Here is a 24,375-nt window from a genome sequence, read left to right on the forward strand (position 1 = left end):
TTATTAAATATTTATTAGTATTAAATATTTTAGAACATTGATATTTTTAGAGAAAAGGACATTCGGACACGATGGCCAAAAATAATTACAGTCCAGTCGCGTTATAAGTCCGCTCGTTATAAGTGTGAGTTACGGTGTTCAACTGCTGAGCAGAAGTGGGGGACAGGAATTCTTAGAATTACATTCCCCTACACCCCTGTAGGCGGACTTATAACGCGATTCGCGTAAAATTAAAAATTTTTATTTCAAAAAATAAATTTGCCTTTAAAATTTTCTAGTCCCATTTTACCTCGGATACTAATTTTGCTCCTAAATCCTCAATAAATTCTAAATGACGAAAGAATGACAAATAAATTTTTTTTTATTTGTCAAATTTTGAAAGCTGGGCCATCTTGCCCCAGGTAGTTCGTATTGATCTGAAACTTGAAGAAATGTATCAAATATATGATATTATCTATAAAAATTCTCAATTGTATGAAAATCGACGATGAAAAATTTTTTTTTATTTGCCAAATTTTGGAGGCTGGGCCATCTTGCCCCAGGTAGTTCGTATCAATCTGAAACTTGAAGAAATGTGTCAAATATATGACAATATGTATAAAAATTCTCAATTGTATGAAAATCGACGATGAAAAATTTTTTTTTAAACAAATTTTGAAAGTGAGCCATTGTGTCCCCAGCTATTGAGCCCAGGTCTACACTAATAAACTGACCGACGATAAGAAGTAAAAGTGAATTTATGTTTTAATGAAATTACTGAAAGCATTTTCTTAAAATAAAACAATCAAAAATACTCCGGTCAGTGAAAATTGTCTGATTTATTTTTGGAAAATAATATTAATACAAACTGATTATTTATTCAAAAGATTGCCGGGCTAAGTTTTGATCGGCTGCTTTAGTAATAATTCAGACATTTTCGATTCGCTGTTGTGATTTGTGGTATTTTATAAATGTAAACTCGATTCATAATTATAAGAAATTTTTTTGAAGATTTAATGCATTCAAATTTACTCCATTATTTTTAAAAAAATATCTTTGTATAGAAATTTAATTTACACTCCTAAAATAACGATTTTCTGTCAAAAGTGCGGATGTAATATATCACCGTCAGTAGAAAATTTCCTAACTCACTTTCTTTAAATTTTATGGGAGAGACAACGAAAAGTCATAAAATAATTTGTTTCCCCCGACGCAAAATTTGAAAATGCATTATACGATAATATTAATATTTTTTTTCCAAAAAAATTTTCTTTCCATGTGCAAAAAAAATGTTTTCCCTATTCTACCAGCTATCAATCTCAAATTTTTTGTAACGAGCTCAAATATTATTTATCACAGCATTTTCTAACAGAAAAAGCCGTGGGATGATAAGAATACCGAATCGGCCCTAGAAAGGTATCGGGCTCATAATTTCAGGAAATGTTGGTACTCATAAGATACTTCGATGCTGCAAGTTTCAGATCTTTATCTATTACAGTTTCTGAATAAATCGAAAAATACTGAAAATCAGTAAAAATTGCTGATATTATTTTTCTTGGAAGCTCATCATGCCCCAAAACATATCCGGTATTTAGATCAATCGATTCACAAGGTGCTGAGAATAAAAATTTTTCCTGATTTTCAGTATTTGTCGATTTATTCAGAAACGGTAATAGATAAAGATCTGAAACTTGCAGCATCGAAGTATCTTACGAGGACCAAAATTTCCTGAAATTATGAGCTGATACCTTTCTGGGGCTGATTCGGTATTCTTATCGTCCCATAGCCTTTGAAAAAATTCATTTTGTCAAAAATACGGAGATTTTTTTTTACCAAAAACGCCCGAGTCAATATTTAAATCGTAGATAATCTAAACGTAAATAAGACTTGCGTAATCGTAAATCGTAGATATAACCTTTCAAAACGTAGGATAAAAAAATTAAACCTTAGAGTTTTCTGTCGCAAGTCCCCAAAATATTTTTTTAAAGATTCTGAAAATTCTTATTTGTGGTTTCCTGGCTACTAGACATGTTTTTTTTTTCACATGAAATGTTTTCGATACGGTTTAATTTTTTTATTCTACGTTTTGAAAGGTTGTGTCTACGATTTACGTTTTTGTACGTCAACTAAGTCTTTAATACGTTTTCACGGCCATTTACGTCTTCAAAGGTTGAATGTACGTTTTTAACGTCTAGTACGTCCAGTTTACGATTCAAATTTCGACTCGGGCACCGATATGAATATGAAACAATTAATTAACTTTAAAAAATAATAAAAATTTAAAACCGTCTGATTCGAAATTCGTTTAGCTTTGATAAAATATTCTCGGGTAGGCGAATTGTATTTTTTTTTTGGCTAGAAGCATATTCGAGATTAACTGAAATTCGTATTAAAAGCCGTCTACCAAAGCGGAAGTAATCTTACCCTTGAGTCAGCAATTTTTACATCAAATCTATGAGTTTGCTATTATATTAAATAATTAATTTAGCTTTCAAATAAAACACAATAAAATTTGACACGTAATTTTTAGTGAGAGCTACAAACCCTCTTGTCTCTCCCCTGCCACAGAAAAACAAATAACGTTTTTCTAATTATCCAGTCGGCGAACCGAATTTATCGGAATAAAATAAAGGCTAGAATACTGTTTATTATTAATTCTCATCAGGAAAGACATTGAATCTTAGGGGTTTCTCGTACAATACATTACTGCGGTGTATTTATAGCCTGTAGTATACAAGTACAATAGAGTCTAGGAAAAGCTTTCGAAATCGCGTGACTGTAAATGTAGTACCAGCAAGTCGGCTGCAAAAGTATTGACGAAGCAATTATCGTTTGGGTGTGTACACCGTTTTACGAGCAATGTCTTTGGGGAATAGCAAACTCGTTTCTTGGCAACAACCCCCGACGCCCAATAATTATTCCGCGCCCTTACTCGCCGTGTTTTATGTGTCTTTATACCTAAAAAAAAAAAAAAACTCCCCCTTCCACACAAATACCTACACGCATATATTTCTCGTTGCCCTGCCAATTAATATACAGACTCATTAGACTTCTTCAAAAAAAGTTAAACGTCAAATGTCATTTCAAAAGTTGACTTTACACAATTTCTTTGTAATAAAGAAAAAAAAAAACTCCCCCTTCCACACAAATAGGAAAAGGGGGGCAAAAGGGGGTAGGTAGGCAAAACGGGGTACCCCCAAAATTTGATAAAAAAAAATTTTGTATTTTAAATGGTTTTTAAACATTCCAAAATATGATACTGAAGTTAGCAGACGTCCAATAATTATTGGATTTTTTTTTAGACGATAAACCATAAAAAAAAAAATATTTGAAAAATTGCACCTGCAGTTTTATAAATTTTCTACATGTGCATATTTTTATTTTATTTTTTTGCAATTGATTTGTTGAAAAACAAAAATTCAAAAATTTTTAAATGTCTGCTAACTTCAGGATCATTCCAAAATCACTTCTGTGAATATAATTAAGCGTTACTTTGAATTTTTTTTGGTAAACTTTTTCAAAAATCAATTGTCAGTTGAAAAATATTAATGACGTTTGTTTTATGATAAAAACTATTAAAAATTTTTTTTCTTCTTTTGTATCCAATAAACATGTAAAATATAATTTTTCTTCATGTAAATTACTAACAAAAAAATTAAACTTAATCAAATTCGTTTAAAATCCAGAAATTTTTTTTTTTTACTTTTTTTAGGGGGTACCCCACTAGACTCATTAGACTTCTCCAAAAAAAAATTAAACGTCAAACGTCATTTCAAAAGTTGACCTTACACAATTTCTTTCTACTAAAAAAAAAAAAAAAGTTCTTACTAGAAATTGAAATGAAATGGAATTTTTTCCTTTAAAGTTAAATACGTCAGAAAATATTGTATTCCTTTGACGATAAAAAGGTACATATATATTATATATATATATTTTTATTATTTTTTTATTGAATATAATCCGGTGAGTTATATGGGCAAGTAAAGCACAATATGGACCTTTTTATATCTCCTTTGGCTATTTCACTAGTTGTACGTCACACAATAGAATTTTCCGCATGGTCAAACATCGCTTGACGGAAGAGTATCGATTGACCGGGTACCAACTAGTCGCCGTCGTAGACGTAGTTGTAGTCATAGTCGTAGTCGTCAATGTGCCACAGGTGCATACGAATTAGTGTTATGTCGGCGGCCTCGATGTGTATCGCCAAGAATATTCAACAGATAAAAAAACTACTGGTAAAAAAATTATTTTTTAGTACTCAGCTGTAAAAAAGCCGGAGTACATAATGATAAAAATTTTTTAGCGATCGCGAAGCTAGATATAGACTCGTGGGTCGGGGGCTGTAAGCTACGAGCTGTACTAGGAGCTATTAGCATAGGAGTCAGGAATATACGACACGTTCTGAGAACTGGCGGGTATGTGCCGAGAACGAGAACGAGAACGAGAACGAGAACGAGAACGAGAACGAGCAAGCCAGTAGCTGTATATAACTACCGACCGGTTTGTCATGCTAAAGTAGAGACTCAGAGACCTGCTAGTGATCCCTCTGGCTTTACTTAATTTGCATAAAAGCTCGCGGGCTGCATGACGATCGATAGTTTAATGCGAGTGCAAGAAAGAGCTTTGTGAGAAGTCAATCAAAGGGGATGTTTCGAGCAGCGATACCGAAACCAACTTGCAGTAGTTCGTTAAGTACCGAACCTTTGACTCCTCTCTCTTACTCCCTCTCAGCCGAACTCTCGAGATATATATTTGCTTGCTTGAATAATTCATTAAAACGTTTAACGTAATTTACCGTCAATTAATTTATATTATTCATCAACAGTAATTAACTTTCTTAGAATAAATTATTACAAAAAATTTTTTCGGCGAGCTGGCATTCGAATAAATAGTATTTTTTTTTAATGCCAAGGACTCGAGGAGGAATCTCGGTAATTTTATTTTGACATAAAGCGATGTATAAATGAATAAAAGAATTCGAGTACTAAGCATTTTATGAAATTTTTTTATTCATTCGTGTACGAGAGCCGAAAGTACTCGAGAACCGGCAAATATTTTAGCATTGCCCCCGAGCCGAGTAGTCACCGGATGTATATTTCGAGTGGTTAAAAAGAGGCCTGAAAAAATGGGAATTGAAGATGATGGGTATGGTAGGGTAAAAAAGATGTGAGGCTGAGCTTGGAAGGAGAAACTGTCGGGCTAGAGAAAGTACAGAAGAAGAAGAAGAAGAAGAAGAAGAAGAAGAAGAAGCAGATGATGATGATGATGATGATGATGATGAAGAAGAGCGACTGGGGTTAAGCACCGTCTTTGCAAGCTAAGTACGTAACTAGAAATGCAGATTCAGTGTGGGTGGACTTGACTCTGATGGTCGGCTAAAAAAGAATGGAGTGAAACTAAAAAAGATTGGCTGAAATCCAACCGAGGAAAACTATCTAACCAGCAATGCTGGGAACGTATGCCGGATCCTGATTATTTGTCCTCACGTTACAAACTTTCATTTAAACTTTTAATTGTGCTTTATCACGGTTACATTAATCAACGCTTATAATTACACCGAACTTCAAGGCTTCGCAGTGTATACTGATAATTTGGCATGTAAATTAGCTGATAAAAGTCCCGGTGATAATAATAAAATTATTATTGTTAGCGGGTATTATGTTTCTTTGAAGAAAGTTGTGTACTCGGAATTACATTAGAGAAGCCATTGACTGGTAGCGTAAGCGCCTTGGAAAGTTGCCGGATTGACGCTCAAGGAATTTCCAAACACTTTTCGGAATCCGGAAAGCCCGAGCGGATTTTATAGCGACTCAGCAGACTAGTGCACTTTACTACTGATTTAACAGTCTACTAGTCTGCACAACAGATTGTCTAGAGAAATTCTTGCGACCAAAATTCCCGATCCAGTAAAATATTATACAGAAAACAAATCGATAGTTAAAACTAAAAGTTTATTTTCATTATTTTTTTATCCCATTGATTTATAGTCTGGAGTCTCGAGTCTCCGGCGTGTACTTTCTCGTACCGACCCTCGTCTTGCTCTTCGTTTTCGATACCTCCGAGTGATTGATACGACGTCCGTGCGGGATTTTCGCACCCTACGTTTTTTTTTACTCGAATAACTTTTAAAAACTTATACTTCTATACGGATTTAATTTGAAAACATTTTGAATTTATGAATTAGTAATAAAAAATGGTTAAATTATTATTATTAATATTATTATTTTAATAAAAATTTTTTCAGAAGCAGAAGTTAAGTCACCGAGATTTACGGGACACGGGTGGCTGGCGTTTCCAGCTTTGAAGGCTGCTTATAAGCACATTCAGCTAGACCTAGAATTCAGGCCGGAAGCTTGGGATGGAATTCTTATACTCACTGGCGAACGTGATGATCTACAGGGTGATTTTATGGCACTTATACTTCATCACGGTTTCATTGAGTTCAGGTAATTTACTATATGTTATTCTTGTCATTGTTTTATAAAATCAAAGAGTTTGGGTTTTAAGAGTAGAAAATCACTCAGGCAGGCGGTGATCATTTCTGCCCCCCACCATGCCCAATTTTGTCAGAGTTAGCCGAGTTTAAATAGTGAATTTGACACAACGAATTTTCCCAAAATTGATTCCGCTGATTTGGTAACTTTGTGGATATCAACAATTAGTATAAATAACTATAAAAACTCTAAAAATTGTAAGACAGCGCTTTTAAGTTGGTACGGAAAAACTGAGTCGGCTGACAAAATTTAGTCCCATACAAAAGCATTGAGTGATCACCGCCTGCACTCAGGGTCGAGAACACGTGTGAGTTAATGGTTCGTTTGAAATCTGGATGATTACAAATGGAGAAGACCTTTTTTAGAGTCACCATTTTGTCTCGAAGCGGCCTCTTGGCCTCTCCGAGTTCACTTTGCCCAGAGTCTCTTTATTTCCCCATACAAAGTCGCCGAGCTTCGAAATTTTCCCATAGATCGGCTGATGCCTGGTTTGCAATGATTGGCCAATAAATGACTACCTACACTGGCCCGTGCATGGTGAATCATTGGCAGCCGTCTTTTTGCTTATAAAAATGGCGCACAATTAACCGCCGTTCGTTGACCAACGGTTTGATACCAAGCTTTGGCCGATGATTGATTGCCACGATTGGCCAATGCTTGGCATACCGTTATCATCCGATATTTAGCCGATCTTCGGCCGATGCTTGAAAATTGACAGCCATTCAGGACCCAAGAATGGGCCGATTTTTTTTTGTATGGGCCCTGAGATGCAAAAAGTGTGAGGCTCACAAATATGGACTCGTGGTGGTTGTGGTTAGACAATGGGGTCAAGTAGGTGAGTTTTTCGAACTTCCGGTTAACGTCCATATGGTCACTTGATTATATTGTTCGACTAAGGTATCATCTAGGGGTTAGATGGGGATATTTGCGCGTGTACCTGAAAGGGTGAGGAAACAGACCCCGGAAAATGGGGTAAGCATTTGAATAACTGGCCACCAGTTAGCTTCGTTACATTAATTGATTATTGTTATTGTTTTAATTAATTAGAAAACACGGAATTTAATACAGTTCAAATTGATTTTATTAGAACGTTATTATTAAATGTAACACAAGCTTTGTATTTCACGATATATATAAATGTAAATTATAAATTGTATATATATATATAAAGATGTATGGAGTTATGTAGTTATATAGTTATATATATATATATATATATATATACGAACACGATCTCATGAGAGATACTCAGTTGATCTCGACGGGAAAACCAATTTGAGTTTGTAACAAGTTCGTTTCGGAAATACGAAACTACTAGAATGCCATCAGGATAATGGCACTTACATTTACGAAAATTAAAACTCTTATATTTAGTTTCTACTAGTTATTTCATAATAATAATAATATTATTAACTGCCATGACGTTTTTTTTTTTTTTAGTGATTTATATAGAGCGTGAAATAGAAATTGATGTCTGAAATCAATAAAAAAAAAAGTAGTGATAGTTATATAGGAATTTTTTCATATATTTTAAGCCTCTATTTTTCAAGGAGACATACTTTAAGCTTATATCGGATTTTTAGCCAATTAAATTATTGAAAATGTATTAGGAAAATTATTATCATCTATTGATCGTGAGCTTTAATTTAATACCCAATGTAGAATTGTAGAAAAAAATTTTAACTGGGAACAAATCCCAATAGAAATTTTAACATAGAAATCGGGATTTTCGTGGGCTTTGGAAAAATTTATTTCGTTTCTATGCCGCGTTTCATGGTTGGTTAAATATTTAAAAAGATTTTGACTTTTATTGAAATTGAGGGACTGACAGCGGTCTTATAAATGTTTCATTACGGGCACTCTAAGAGTACAACACCATAAATACCGACGGAAATTTTCTTGGTTTTGATAAGAAATTTCTATAATTTACCGGGAGTTTTTTTTAACTTTTTTTACCGAAGTAGAGTAATCGCGGGAATTTTCAAAATTTTGGCAAGAAATTTCTGTTATTTGCTGTGAGTTTAATAACTTTTTACCGAAGTAGAGTAATTACAGAAATTTTCCGAGTTTCTATTCAAAACAATCTATTATAACCACAATGAGAAAAAATTTCTCTTCGAACAATTAAATCGGTTTTGTTAAATTCTGTTAAACTAATATTTATTTGGGACAACTAAATTTTATTACGTCAACATAATCTATTTGTAATTTTTAATAAATGATTTAATAGACTCTATTTAATTAAAATTAATATTTCTCTCTCTAAAATAATAAAATCATTTGGTAAAGTTAAGAAAATATTTATTTAATAGACGACTAAATTATTTTATAGTGCCATCAAACTCAAATATCAAAGCAAAATATTATTACATTAACTCTACTAAATATTACTTGGACACAGAAATATATATTTATTTAGAATAAATATATATTTGTTCGAGGTTAATAAATACATATTTAAACCTAATGATTATTAAGTTAAAAAGTGAGCAATTCATTTAATTAAAATAGATAACAGAGTGAAATTGTCATTAATTAGTAACGAATTTGAATTAAATAAATTTTTAGTTGTAAATAGATTTCAATTAATAATAAAAATGATTTGAAATATTTTAATTTAAATTGAATGAGAAAATAATATATATATATAAGTATGAAATAAAAAAAAATTTTTTTTTTTTTACCTAAAATGAACTTTTTATTTTTGTACATATCGAGAATAAGTATTCAATGTCTTAATGTAATACAAGATATATTACCATCAAAAAAGACTGTAGTCACTCTGTTGAATAACAGACGTGTAATCGACCCGTGAATGCTTCAAGTTGGGAATATAAAAACTTGAAATAAGTTTCTTACTAGGGACACTACAAATGGTGGGCGCGATCTAGTGGCGAGCGCCGAACTACTCCCGCTGCTGTTTGCTCGCATGAAGACTTAGACTAAGAGAAAAATTATTTGGGAGAAAAGATAAATATAGTGGAGAGGAAGTTATGGTGCTAGGCAGCAGCGGGAGTAGTTCGACGCTCGCCACTAGATCGCGCCCACAATTTATAGTGTCCCTGGTAGGACACTTATTTCAGAGGTATTATATTCGCAGATAAATTAGCAGAGTGATGCTAACCATCTTTTGAGAATTTTCCTGAACAATTTTTCCTGAGCATTTTAAAATAATATTTAATTATTATCAATAACTCATTCTCTAAGGCTCGCTAATATATTTCATAATGACTAGTTATGTGTTCGTCATCTATCTGTTTGTCATTTAATTTAAACCCGTCTAATGCGTTGTTTTCTTCGTAGTTACTATTTTTACGCCGATAGCTAACATCTCCAATTGTTGAAGATGTATGTTAACTTTATTGAATGGTGGCTGTTCATCAGCCGATCCGCATGGCAACGGCTGGTTCTTCTCTTTTTCTGCTACCATTCAAAGAATTCCTTAACACTTTTATTTCCCCTATTGGTTGCTTACGTAGTACAGCAGTGATTCATTAGCGGCTCTCTTAGGATCTTGGTGGTAAATATTGAAGGCAACTCTGGTTGCTCTTGGCGAGTCAGGCATGATTCGCTTATTATCAACCGCAAAAAATAAAATAAAAACAATAATGATTCAAGTTTTTAATTGAAAATGAAGACGATTTAATTTCTATTGCCGCAGAACGATGAAAGATTTAAAATAACTTATTTGATTGATAGTTGACAAAACAAAATTTTCATAACATTAATATTACAATTGTCACATTCTGTTCTATATATGTATGTATTGGACCTATATCTATAATTAAATATTTATGGGTTTCATATCATTGAAGTCTAATCAGATCTAATAAAACATAGATATATATATATATATATATATATAACTATTACGAATATTGAAATTTCGTTGCTTGTATTGTAAATACAAACTTCAAATTTTCCAGTTTTTATCGTAATAAATTTCGATCAATTCTATTTCTATAAATTTTAAAACTTTCGTATAAAAAATAAGTTATCTATTTCATTAAATTTTTTTTATGAAAGTCGAATTCGATAAGAAATCACAACTTACATGTGCAGAAAATTTTCAGTTGATCAAAATTCTCGACCAAAAAAATCAAGTATTTAAATTCTCATATTTGCATTACTTTCTTAATCCCCATCTCTGGCACTCCCTTAAATGTTTTATTAATACTAATCAATGATTTTATTTATGAGATTATAAATTATTCATAACAATAAAAAGAGACTATCCATTTACATATTACTAATCAATATAAGTAAACTCTTTGATCATTAAAATTCATTATTCCAAAGTAAAATTAAAGTAAAAGGTGAATTTAATATTGAACACAAAAAGCAGTGTTAGTTATTGAAATCCCCTCCCCTCATCTTTACAATATTTCCAATTAAAAATTCCACTTGTAATTATTTATTAATCAATGAAAAATTAATTTAATTAAATTCACTTTGCAATCTTTCTTAAGTAATTAAATTAAAATTATGTTAATATTAATTAATAATACACAAAATAATTTATCTTTCACTCGAAAGATGTTAAAATAAAATCTAAAACGCGAAGATACATTAATAAAAGTAATGAAAATAAACACAAGTAAAATTAAAATAAATAAAAAAAGTTGACATTAAAAAGTCGTTTGACCCAGCGATAATAATTACTAAATTTTTTTAAAACTTTTTATCCAGCTTCCGGCGAGGATTAAAAGGCCCCGCCTGGAAACTCATATTTCAGTTCTTTCTACCGTAAACTGAGAGCCCATGACTTTTCGTGATATCTGAGTATTAGCTCAGCACCTACGCGGATAAAAATAGTCAACTAAATCCCTGCAGAATCTTAAACTTAAGCTTCAGTTGATATTTAATTAAAGTACTGACAATAAATTACATAAGTTATGTTTTTTTTTAAATGCAGATTTGATTGTGGCAGCGGAGTCGGGATTGTAAGGAGCGCAGAGACAGTAAAGTTGAATGAATGGAACACCCTGAATGTATATAGACACCGCTGGGATGCTTGGATTCAACTAAATGGAGGCAAACGTGTCCAAGGAAGATCTAAGGTACACAATTATACACATAAACTTGTATATATATAGTGGATAATTATAGAAGGCAAACAAAATCATGTACGCCCGGCAATCAAAGACAAACATGTCAAAACAGAATTTGCAAACAATCGTAATTATTATTATTATTATTGTGGTAATAATAGTCATAATAAGATTCGAACAATTTGGAGCAAGGTCTAGACTATTTAAATCCGTGACAGTTGAATCCACTTGTATAGTTATGCTCAGTTGTTGTTGGTCATACTAATTATGCTGGTAGACCATGTGGTTCTATCTACTAATTGCATCTCACCGCATTACTCTACGAGAAATATCTAATAACATATTTTATATTTTTACGTATGTTTATAATTATTTTTTTTTAAATACACAAGATACTGACAAATACGTAATTACCATTTAAAATTAAGTCAGAAATTAAGACTGTTGTGTACACATTCCGAAAAGTAACCAATTCTTCAGTCATGCTCACCGTAAATTAAGCATTTAATGCCCGAAAAAGCTCAATCTGGCCGAAATTACGCCGAAACAATACAATTTTATTGTAAGAAGCCTAAATTTGGCCGAAATCACAGAAAACTATAGAATTTTAGTGGAAAAGGCCGAAAATTTGGCCAAAAACACAACGAAATTTTATTGTTTTTAATAAACAGGCTGAAAATTGGCCGCTAAGTTAAGTCTGCAAATTTTCGGCGACAGTATTTTTTTTTGATAAAATTATAGACCTTGGAAAAATTTTAAACTGTAGAACATAAAATTTACAAGTTTTCGGCTATTTTTAGGTCGTCGGCTAAATTTCGGCAATAGTCAAATTCTGAAATGCAGTTTGCTGTCGCAGGAAATTTTTCCGAATGTATTCACATCGAATCGTCCATATAATTTATATAATGCAATAAATTGACATCAGTAGAATACTTTCAAGACGAGAGGTTATGATTTACGTGATCGATAAATGGATTTATTTACGTGTGGATTTATATGCAGAAAAATAAAATTTAAATCCGTGTTTCTAGTCATGTCCATTGGTCCGTTCGCCCGTACGTTAACACGATAAAAGCTGTCATTCGCAATATATTAACCTGATTCCTTTTCAATAAGTTTCGATTCATGGTTGAAAGGAGCTCCCGTTAAAATCGATGGCCAAGTCGCCATTCGAAAGACGTCTACAATTAATGAATTTTATCAAATTTATTGTTTTAAATCTTAGAAATAACCTTCTAAGCTCATCACTAATCCCAGTAGTCTAGTAGTTCCATAAATTACCACTAGGTGGCCACAGCTTCTTTTAATTGCCCGCATGTGGTTTGAATTAATTTGGAAATGTATTCAGAAAATTTTTGTCGTTAATAAATCAGTAGATTTTTTTTTTAAATGAATAATTTTTTAGAAACGTCATGAAAATATTTATTGATTGGGAGTGACAGTTAATTTAGAAAAAAAAAGTTTGAATTCAATAATTGAGAGACATAAAAGGTAGATTACTAACTAATAAATAATCCATCCGACTATGGCTTAATACATCACTCACACTTTGACATATTCACCCAAGATAAATGACCATACTGTCCGGCATATATATATGTACCTATATATATAATATATGAAAAAGCCGTGTATAAGTGGGCTGCATGAGCGTGAGTTGAGTGTGTGCCGCACCTGTGTGAGCCACACCCTACAAAGTATAATCCAATCTTTTATGGTCGGCGATCCATACGAGAACTCCAGCAAACACCAAGGCTTAGTTTTTTTTTTTTTTTCATAATTTTATTTAAAGTAAAAAAAATTTTCCTTACAAAGTATTTGTTTTTAATCACGTATCCATTTATACTAAATCAATTAAAACTTGAGATAAAATTTTAAAACAAAATAAAAGTATCCCAGAGCTTTCAGAGTTAAAGTTTTTTAAAATAAAAATAACAACAATAATTTTAATCAGCACACGTGTCTGCACAAACGGACTCGCTGGTGTAAATTTCATAACTTTTCAAGTCACATTAATTGTGATATGTGGTCGTGAATTAACCATAGTACAGAAAGTAGGATTAAAAGAATGTCCCGTGAGAATAAGCAGAGCGCGAATTACAATAGTGGGATGAAATGGAAAATATATAAAATAAAATATATAATAATAGTTAGATAAAATCTTGTGGACGTGTAATTAAACATGCGGTTCTGAAGATCTTTAATAGAGTGAATATATGTATACAGGCGGTTGAGCTTGACGGCGAGATAATGGCCTTAAAAGTTGACAAGAGCGGTGGCAAATGGGTCCTGATGCAAACCCACTTAAGCCCGAGTACCATTAAGCACCCGGTGTCCCTATCACCGACAGGGCGTGCGGTAATTAGCACGGACCCAAACGACTTATTCTTCTCTTGCTTTTTTTTTTTTTTTCATTAATATTCAGGGCGTTTTATTATACGATTGGTCAGACTCACATTCAACAATTCCTTTTATTTCTTCTCAACATTCTCTTCATCACGGCCTTAACTTATCTCTACATCTTCTCTATTCTAGTTTTTTCACCCAATTTATACTCCTCAAAACTTAAAACTTTACCACCCTTTAAATTAAATTAAACTTATGAATTTTAATCTTGCGTCTACAGAATTACGATGCTGATGGTCGCTCTTCATCACTTTTCTTAATTATCCGCAATTATTATTTCCTCAGCGATGTCACTAAATTTTATTGAAATTATGGTAATTTTTTACAAGTATTATTATTTATCTCTCCGCTTAATTTTCTTTTTTTTTTTTTTTAAATTTCTTGTACAAATTCTTGGCCGTTGTTACGAAATCAATGACAAGAAAAGGATTAACGTCAGCAAATATCATTGTCTCTTATAAAACTAGTTTACCCACAGCCAAGTCCGACCTGACAACTACAGAAAATGCGAATCCACGGGTACAGAGAGCTTGTGCTGGTGGTGGTACACTCATTGAATAAGAGAATGGGAATAGAGTAAGAGAGAAATTTAACAAAAGACAGCAGTTTCCGGTAACGCAATTGAGTTCCTCTTGAACATTCAACATTATTCTCAAAAGTATACGTCAAGAATTTATGCAACTGTATATAGATATATACCTACACATATATATATAATAAATATATACCTTTATCTATAATAAAATCTCATGCGGGCATTGAAATTTTCCATAAGTTATCTTTGGCATTCAAAGCTTGACTTTCAATGAAAATTCACTCAATTGAATTTTGTCAACGAATGTTTTGAAAGTATTAATTCTGTACTAAATATAATTAAATTTACGGCAGTAAGTTTATTATTCGAAGTGTGTGAATAGTCAAAACTTTCGAGTTATTCGTGTCGAATCGAATCGAACGATTCGATTCGAATAGTTTGAAAAATTTATTTTGAACGAAAATATTTCAATACCCATACGAAAAAAATATATATACGGGCAAATCTGGAATATGTCGCATATATGCAACATATATATAAATACATGTCTCATATATGCAGATATATCCGGATATATATTTTTTAGGTCTTCGTTATCCATAACAAATTTTTTAAAATTAATTTACTAAAAAATATACTGCATTTGACTAAACAATGTATGATTTTGAAAAATATATCAATTGGACTATTACTAGAGCGGCAACTTTTTAAATAATATAATATATTCGTCCCCTTTCTGGGTAAACCTCATAACTACATTTTTTTCATAATTAAAATTATGAGTGAAAAACATTCTTTATATAGTACTGCTATTGCGTAAAAAAAGCTTCAAATTTTGATCATTATAACAGAACGTTCAAGAGACTTTTGAATTTTAATATTTTCATTAACGCACGTGTAACAGAATAGATGTTTTGAACAATTTTTGAAAAAATCATAATTCTGCAGTTACGAGATTTACCCAAAAAGGGGACGATATGGGGTTCAGAAAATCGTGTTCACTTTCGAAATTTTTCGGGCTTTTTTTCCAATGCTTCAAATTTTCATCAGAGGTAAATAGAATTCATATATAAGGCTCATATAAGTCTACGAGATATCTTTTGGTTAAAAAAAACTGATCTGTTAAATAAAAATTGAATATTTGAACGCTGATCCAATTCCCTGCAAAATAGAAATTTAAAAAGTCACGAATAATGAGAAAATTTTCGAATGATCTGAATTTGAATTCCGAATTGAATCGCACATTTTTGAAAAGTTAAATTTCTTTAGCAATCGCTAATCAGGATCGGGATAAATCGGCGGTAAAAACAAAGGGAATTTATCTATATATATGTATAAGTTTTAAAATCGACTTAGTGACAGTTTCAAGAGTGCAGACAGTAAAACTAGCAGTGAAGATTTATATCAGTTCGAATGAGAATGTCAGTGAAGCGTTAAAACTATCCTTTTCTTAGCCATCTCGTAAATTGTCTTTACTCCATCACTACTCCTAACTCAACTCCAAAAACCATGTCCCAGGTCTCAGGTGATCCGCATCTCCTATAACTCTCCTTCTTTCTCTCTCTCTCTCTTTCTTTCTCTTCCTCTTTATATCTTTAGCTATCTATCCATTCTATTATCCGTCTACTAAATCGAATTGTCACTAACAACGGCCAACGAAAAATAATCGTTTATCCTTCTCCGAGATAACTTAAATTACCTCAATATTTTTTTTCGTAACACCACAATATTACTTAATTATATTTTGTCATTAAGTGTTTGGGATTGTTGTAATTGCTAATGGCTCAAATTCGAGTTATATTAGTTAGTATACAATCCAATTTGTAAATTCACTTACATAAATATATATGACATTCATTTCCATTTTTGTTCCTGAATGTTTGCTAAATTCGTTAACAACTTCTAGACTTTTTGAATCATTTTATTATACTTTTATAAATTTGTTTGAGAATTTAATAATCGTGGGTAAAAAAATTTCGAGCCAAAATAATAAAATTTTTTTCTTGGCCAAAAAAACCAAAAATAGGCCGACTCAATTTATCAGCCAATTTTCGACCTCTTCTAATAAAATTATTTTTTTTTCGAAATAATTTATATACTAATTCATACTTTTACAATTACATTGAAGCAGTTTTTACTTCCTGGCATTTATTTATACAAAATCTTTTTCAAAATTTTCTTCAATCAAAATTTTGTAGTTTTTTTTTCTTCAAATACAAGTCCAAAAAAATCAGAAGCATATTCAGGATCAAGAAATCAAATTTTTTCCTGAACAAAATTTGGTACCGACATTAGGGCGTTTAAAAAAAAAACAAAAGTTTTTTTTTTCTCAGAACCAGGCTCAAAAGTTTCATTTAGATGCCGAAATAGGCCTCTGAAAATATGAGCCCTTAATATTAATATTAAGGTTTTCCGCATTGCACTTTTCGATTTCCCATAAGAATAACACAGGAGAAAAATTTTTATTCACTTTCCGCTAAGAAAATCGATCCTACGGAAAATTTTACTTTCGAGTTCAAGCCCATTCAAGAATGGGTGAACATTGGTGAACATGGGTGAACATTGGTGAACATGGGTGAACATTGGGAAACATTGGTGAACATTGGTGAACATTGGGGAACATTGGTGAACATTGGCGAACATTGGGGAACATTGGGGAACATTGGGGAACATTGGTGAACATTGGTGAACATTGGTGAACATTGGGGAACATTGGGGAACATTGGGGAACATTGGGGAACATTGGTGAACATTGGTGAACATTGGGGAACATTGGGGAACATTGGGGAACATTGGTGAACATTGGTGAACATTGGTGAACATTGGTGAACATTGGGGAACATTGGGGAACATGGGTAAACATGCATTGTCTATGACACATTGTTTATTATTCACAGCAATGTGTTCGAGCTCAAAGAGTCAACCGATCGACGGATTTTTTCTTCTGATTTTTGAAACCAATGAACCATAAATTGCATTGTAATGTCCATCAAATATTTTTGTGCAGAATTGAACGTTCTACAAAAAAAGTCTCTTATCATTTTTTAATAAATCCATCTGTTCGAAAGTTATTGGAGCTGGAATTCAAATCTACAGTAAATTTCGAGACCTTTACTTTTCCAGCAAAACTATCAGACTTATCAAAAAATGTCGTAGGATCTTTTTTGTAGACAATTTTACTCCCTACAAATTATTTTCAATAAAATTTATTCAAATTCCGCATAGTTTTCTAGTTATTTTAATTTTAACGTTAAGTTCTCAAAATCGATTGGAAGACTATTTTTATGAGCTTGGCATCAAAATGAAAATAACGCCCTAACCGAGATAAAAAAAATTATTAACTGGATCAAAAATCGTTTACTAATAATGATAACAACAAACTATAATGGATCGGGTAATTACAATTACACAGTAATGTAACATACATTATAAATGTTTAATAAGTTTGAGTGCATCAATTTAATCAACACGGAAGGCACGCAATCGAGACATTGCATAATATATGTATATATATCACCACATATGCACGTATACTTACATATACCCATATATATACAAAGTCAAAAGCACACGCACTAATTCATAGATATATATTTACCAGTCATCGTATTTACGTGACTCCTGGAACAGCCCTCTACAAATTCACATGCTCGAAATGTACACATCCCAAATATACCTTCAGATAGGGCATATATACACAGTTATACGAACATATATCAGACGTAGAGTAGGTACATGTGCATTTATAGGTGGCAGACATGTATAATATAGAATAGGTCCGGGTTGCCGGTAGCAACCCTAGCCACAGTCTCAACTGCTGGCATATCTCAACTGCTACCATAGCACAAGTAATCTACTCACCATGTAAATTTCTGTCAGCAACCAGTGTGGCTGCATTTTACATGACAACTCTTGTCTTCAAGTACAAACCCGTAGCTGTATTAATTAATTCCCGTTTATTTATGTAAATAAATCCGATTTATGATTCGCAGTTCGTCTACTTAGAGACCCGCAAAGATCTACTTTCTTATAAATATATAAATGTATAAATACATATTTATGTGTACTGTATATTTTGTCTTTAATTAAATATTTCATTTATTTTCCAACTGAAATTCTCTGAATCCTTCGTAGGATTTTGTTTTTCTCAATCGCTGCAGCTTTAAAAATTATCTTTTGAATCCTTTTTCAGGGTTTATTCTCCAGAATAACATTCCAAGAGCCGCTGTTTGTCGGTGGCCCTGGTAACACAACCGGTCTGGATCGACTTCCGGTCAGGACGGGATTCAAAGGATGCATAAGGCATCTAGAGGCCAATGAACACCGTTATCGTTTTCCTCTTGCGCCTCAGGGAGATGCTGCTAATGGCTTTGACGTTGGTTTGTATACATATATATATATAAACATATATATTTACAAAGCTTGTATACAAAGACTGCATTTTAAATTTGATTTTCTCAAACCAGAGTTATGTATAGTTATAGTGATAAATATGAAGATTAATTAAATAAAATATTAGTGAATATTTAAATCGTGAATCAATTCGCGCCTTGTAAAAAACTTATCACTTATCACTATTAAATTTGTATAAGTATTTGAGTAGCATAAAGAAAATTTTTTTGAATATCGATATAATGTCGACAACGCGAGTTTAAATATTTGAACTCCGCAGTAGGTGACATATTTTTAGAATATAATTCTTTTATTTTTAAGCTCTGCGCCAGTTATTTTATCTAATTTGAATTGACATTTAATCGATATTATTAATTTGAACACTCGATTTAATTTAAACTAAAAATAAAAGATAAATCTTAACCCAGTTTTTTTTTTTATTGGGAAAATTATTGTGAATATTCGAATTATTTTTTAAACTTTTGAATTTTCAAAAAGTTCAAAATTTTATTTAATTTTAAACGTCATTATTAGGGCCATTTTTGCGTTAATTTAAAAATAATTAATAATTAGTGGTGGGAAATTTTTTATATTACGGGGAAAATATTGGTCTTATGAAAAAAGTTTTTAAACAAAAGTTGTAGGAAATTTAATTTTCTAAAAAAAAATGTCTCTTATAATTTTTTCTTAGGACTAATAAGAAAGCCGTAATTTCATAATTAAGATTTTCATAATTAATCAAATTTTGAATCATTCATTATGAATCTTAATTTTGAAATTACGGTAAAAATATTGGTCTTATGAATAAAGTTTTTGAACAAAAGTTGTAGGAAATTTAATTTTCTAAAAAAAATGTCTCTTATAATTTTTTCTTAGGGCTAATAAGAAAGCCGTAATTTCATAATTAAGATTTTTATGATTAACCAAATTTTGAATCATTCATTATGAATCTTAATTTTTAAATTACGGTAAAAATATTGATCGTAAAAGAAAATCATAAGAGACATTTTTTTAATAAAATTAAATTTCCTACAACTTTTGTTCGAAAATTTTTTTAATAAGACCGATATTTTTCCCGTAATATCAAAAATTTGAACTATTCATTTCAAAAATAAGGCAAAAATCTCGTGCCTAGTCATTATATATTATTATTATTTTTGCATGTGTGTTTTAAAAGTGTCAGGTGTTTTTTGACACCTTGATTTACACAGAGCCGATTATTATTATTATTATTTTGTATTTATTTATTTACGCGGCTAAATTCAAAAGAACAAATAAAAAATAAGTACATTATCCTCTGAAAAGCCCATTGATTTGGTATATACAGTAAAATAACAACAATAATAACGTAATATCAGGAAAAGAAAGTTGGAGGGCAGGAGCCAACCACCATACCGAGGTCATAGAGCTGAGTTCATATCGATCCAACGAAAGCTCCACCAAAGCACGGTTTTAAGTTTCCGTAGCTGCGAACACTCGATTAATATTTTTTTTTCTTTGATCTACCCTCTGCTGCAGATCAATAATAATAATAATAATAATAATAATAATAATAATAATAATAATACTAATAATATATAATATTAAAATTGAACTCTAAATAAAAATCAATCAAGCGAAAAAAATGAAATCATATTTTACCTATAGCTCAAAATATTTTTATTAGTATCATCAAAACATAATCAATTTTTTTAGTAAACGCGGAATTAAATTTACTCATAAGTGTTTTATTTCGCGGGGTAAAATTTTTTTTTAAACTCCGAGTCATATAAAAGACAAATTTTTTATTTTTCACAGTATGCGTGATAATGGACTGCAAAAAATTTGGAGTTAATTCGGACCGATTACGAATTTTATTTAAATCCAAATTCACTCCATAGCTCAGAGTTTCAGAGTTCTTACAAAAAAGCACTCCCCATACGGAGTAAATAGGGAACTTGTCTTCCCTGATTAAAAACTCCAATTGAAACCAAAGAATTCCAATTGATTCCGATTGAAATTCGATAGACTTTCGATCAGAATCCATTGGTTTCAATCGGAGTTTTAAATTAGGGTTTTCATCGGAGTAATTTCGGAGGTATTTGGATTTCATTTAAATCCGCATTCACTCCAATTCGTAGTTAATTTCACTCCGAAGAGTTGAACAAATAAACAGTCATCCGCTCGGGATTTAATCCGCGTTCACTCCCCAAATTTTTTACAGTGCGTTATTTATGTGAATCTGATGCTCGATAGATGACAGTGATATACTATAATAGTAATAATAATTATCATTGTCAATACGGAGGTATGCATACGTGATTTGTCATTGTTATAGAGGAATGCACAGCTGACAGATGCAGTAAGGTCCCATGTTCCCACGGGGGTAAATGTCTCACCACTGGTGGAGACACGGCAGTTTGTCTCTGTCCTCTTGGTTACACCGGCGATCTCTGTGAAACCCGTGTCGATTTACAGGTAATTATAGCCCACAGACTATTAATATATATATATAACTAAATTCACTTTCAATAATTAATATTTACTATATACAATCACTTACAATCAATATAAAGTAATTTTAGTCGCAAGCAATCTTAAAACGTCTAGACTACAGACAATCTAATATTCAAAACCAATCGGGATTTAATTATTTCCTATGGTTTAAGAAAATATTCGCTGTCCTGTGTAAAAAAAATATACAAACATTAATATTATTAATTAATAATTAGAGCATTACGTGCGTTTATGTTATAGAGTCAAATATTTGCTTTTATAATATATACAAAACTATGTACTTACTTGACTTTATATATTTAATATGAAATATATATGAAGCTGTCGTAAAGTTTCAACAGTATATCAGCGTGTCGTATAAATAAATTATTTTATTTAATTTTAAATTTCGTAGCAAGTTAATTAAAATATTTAAAACTCTAGTTTATTTTATTGCCGCTAATTAAAATTTTTTAATTATTTAATTATCTTAATTTATATATATATATACGTATATATATAGTTTTTTAGTTATAGAAAAAAAGATCGATTGGGACAAAAAAAATTTTACTCTTCCTAAGAAAATTTTTCATTTGAAATGAAAATAAAAAATTTTCTTGAAATAAAAAATTTTTTCCCGTTATAAAAATTTTTTTTTCTGTGACTTATTTTTGATACAAATAATAATTATTATTATTCTGTGAATTTTAAGAATTTAAAAATATAAGCGGATTAAAATATGAAAATCTTGAGTGAACTGCGACATTATTTTTTTTTTTTCTACAATTGTTTTACGTAAAATAATTGAAATTAAATTCCGTGCTACAGAATTTAAATTTCTGAAGGTAAAACTGAGAAAGAAGAAATTTGTTGAATAATTATAAAAAAATTATAATGAGGGTTTAAAAAGGTCATGAAGTTTCGGAAGGTCATGAGCAGTTTCATACAGTTGGGAAACACTCATTAGTAATAATCCAGTGAACTAAATTTGTACTTTGTTAAATTATCCCAAAACTATAACGATAAATTATAGATTTATATTAATTCAAGTACATTAAATATTGATATCAGTTATTTATATATTAATAAGAAGCTTTTATTGATTTTATTATTATAAATTTATGTTACTGTAAGAGCGGATATTTATTTCCAGACAAAAGTTTCGTTTTTGAATCATATATATTTGAAACCGGAAGTTTAGTGTCTGGATATAACTTTTATCACAATTTTCTAAAATCTGTGGTTTTAAAACTGGGACACACGCTCAGTGAGGAACTAACGGACCAAATTAAATATCCGAGAGCTCAGTTTTTTTTCAGATTCAAACCCTTTGTCAAATGAATACGAATATTCATATTTACCGATTTGAATTTTTTGAGCAAAGCAAAAAAATAATTCATAAAAGCAACACTTTTTTTGACAGCCTGACTGTAAAAATTCAATTTTTTTCTTTGATAATTACAAATATATATTGACACAAAAACATACAAAAGACCTATAATTTTTCCCAGATCAATGGCAGTCGTATTTCCGATTGCACTCGATATTTTCCGAATGTCCTCTAAACAAAATACAAACCATACAAAAACAACAAGATAATTAACTGTCCAGTAAAAAAATTCTAAAAATCTCTACTCAAACGAGAATACTTTTCCAGTGTTAAACCGAGCGCTTGAAATTTTCGGGCTTCAGTCAATAATATCTTGAAATTCTTCTGTAAATTTGTAAAGTCCCATTGAAATTGAACTACACTCAGAAAATTAAGTAATTGTGTTTATTATGCTAAATTTTAAATTCCAATCATCTCGAATAATTGAAATGTTTTTCAATCCAAAAAGAGTTAGTGTTATAATTTTTTTAAATAGAATTAATAATTATTGGACGATAACATCTGCATTAAATTTCGTAACAGTTACGATCAGGATGGTAACAATTATAATTTCTGATGGTAACCCGAGTCGAAATATTAGACGTAAGTTGAACGTTCTTAACGTTTCAAATGTAAATTGAAAGATCTTAACGTTTTAAACGTAAAGTGAACGTTTTGAAAGTAAATTGAACGATTGTTTTGTATTTTGGTTCATAAAAAATTGGTAATTTCATGAGTTATGACTGTAGTTTAATGATAAAATTAATTAATTTATTTCAATATTTGTAATCAAAATTTTCATAACCTTGATATCATAATATATGAACAGGTATAAATATATAATGTTAAAGATAGAAGTATGAAACTGAAAAAAATTTTTTTTCAAAATACGAATTTTTTATTTAAGAGCCAGAAAGGCGGACGACAAAATTTTACGGAATTGACGTGATTATAATCCAGGAGTGCAAAATCGATGAAAAAAATTTTTCGGTATACTTATGTTTTCTTATTGTAAGTCTAAATAGGTTTTAGTTACGTTTTCGATTTATGATACTCCAATCTACGTTTTGAATAAGTTGAAAGTTGTCAAATTGAGTTTTTAATGTCCAAAACGTTCAATTTACGTTCAAAACGTTAAGAACGTTCAATTCACGTCTAATATTTCGACTCGGGAACTGTTACCATCTGGATTATAAATATAACTATTTAGAATAATAATAATAATTAACTCTAGTTAACATATAGGATTGTAACAATTATTATAAATGGTTCCATGCGTTTTGAGCACCTGACAAAATATCCCCGACAAAATATCTCTGGACAAAATATCCCCAGTTTTGTTTCAGTTTTTTTGGCTTTTTTTACTATTTTTGCTTTCTTTTCATAGGGATATTTATGGGGACAAAATATCCCCCATAATATTATTATGTAATAGTTGCCACTTTCACTATTTTTGCTTTCTTTTCATGGGGATATTTTGTCCAGAGATATTTTGTCGGGGATATTTTGTCAGGTGCTCAAAACGTCTGATACCATTATAAATATGGTGAATATTACAATCTAGATGATTTATACAATCATCTATATAATATTCACTACTATCGGATTGATGGTAGAAATTTTACCATAACTAGATAATAGTTTCTATTATTTAATTTTCTGAGTGCAAGT

At 31.0% G+C, this 24,375-nt stretch overlaps 1 protein-coding gene across 5 annotated transcripts in view; it reads left to right on the plus strand.

The window, feature by feature from the left end:
* The window catches only part of LOC130670782 (pikachurin), a 78,435-nt gene that overhangs the window by 37,837 nt on the left and 16,223 nt on the right, over positions 1-24,375 (plus strand). For all 5 annotated transcript variants that reach the window (XM_057474320.1, XM_057474312.1, XM_057474339.1 and 2 more), the window contains exons 6-9: positions 6,227-6,428; positions 11,392-11,536; positions 18,661-18,847; positions 21,178-21,317. In XM_057474320.1, the coding sequence (XP_057330303.1) occupies positions 6,227-6,428; positions 11,392-11,536; positions 18,661-18,847; positions 21,178-21,317 (674 nt within the window). The remainder of the gene's footprint in view (positions 1-6,226; positions 6,429-11,391; positions 11,537-18,660; positions 18,848-21,177; positions 21,318-24,375) is intronic.

The sequence above is a fragment of the Microplitis mediator genome, chromosome 1 (assembly GCF_029852145.1).
Source record: "Microplitis mediator isolate UGA2020A chromosome 1, iyMicMedi2.1, whole genome shotgun sequence".
Classification (NCBI taxonomy): domain Eukaryota; kingdom Metazoa; phylum Arthropoda; class Insecta; order Hymenoptera; family Braconidae; genus Microplitis; species Microplitis mediator.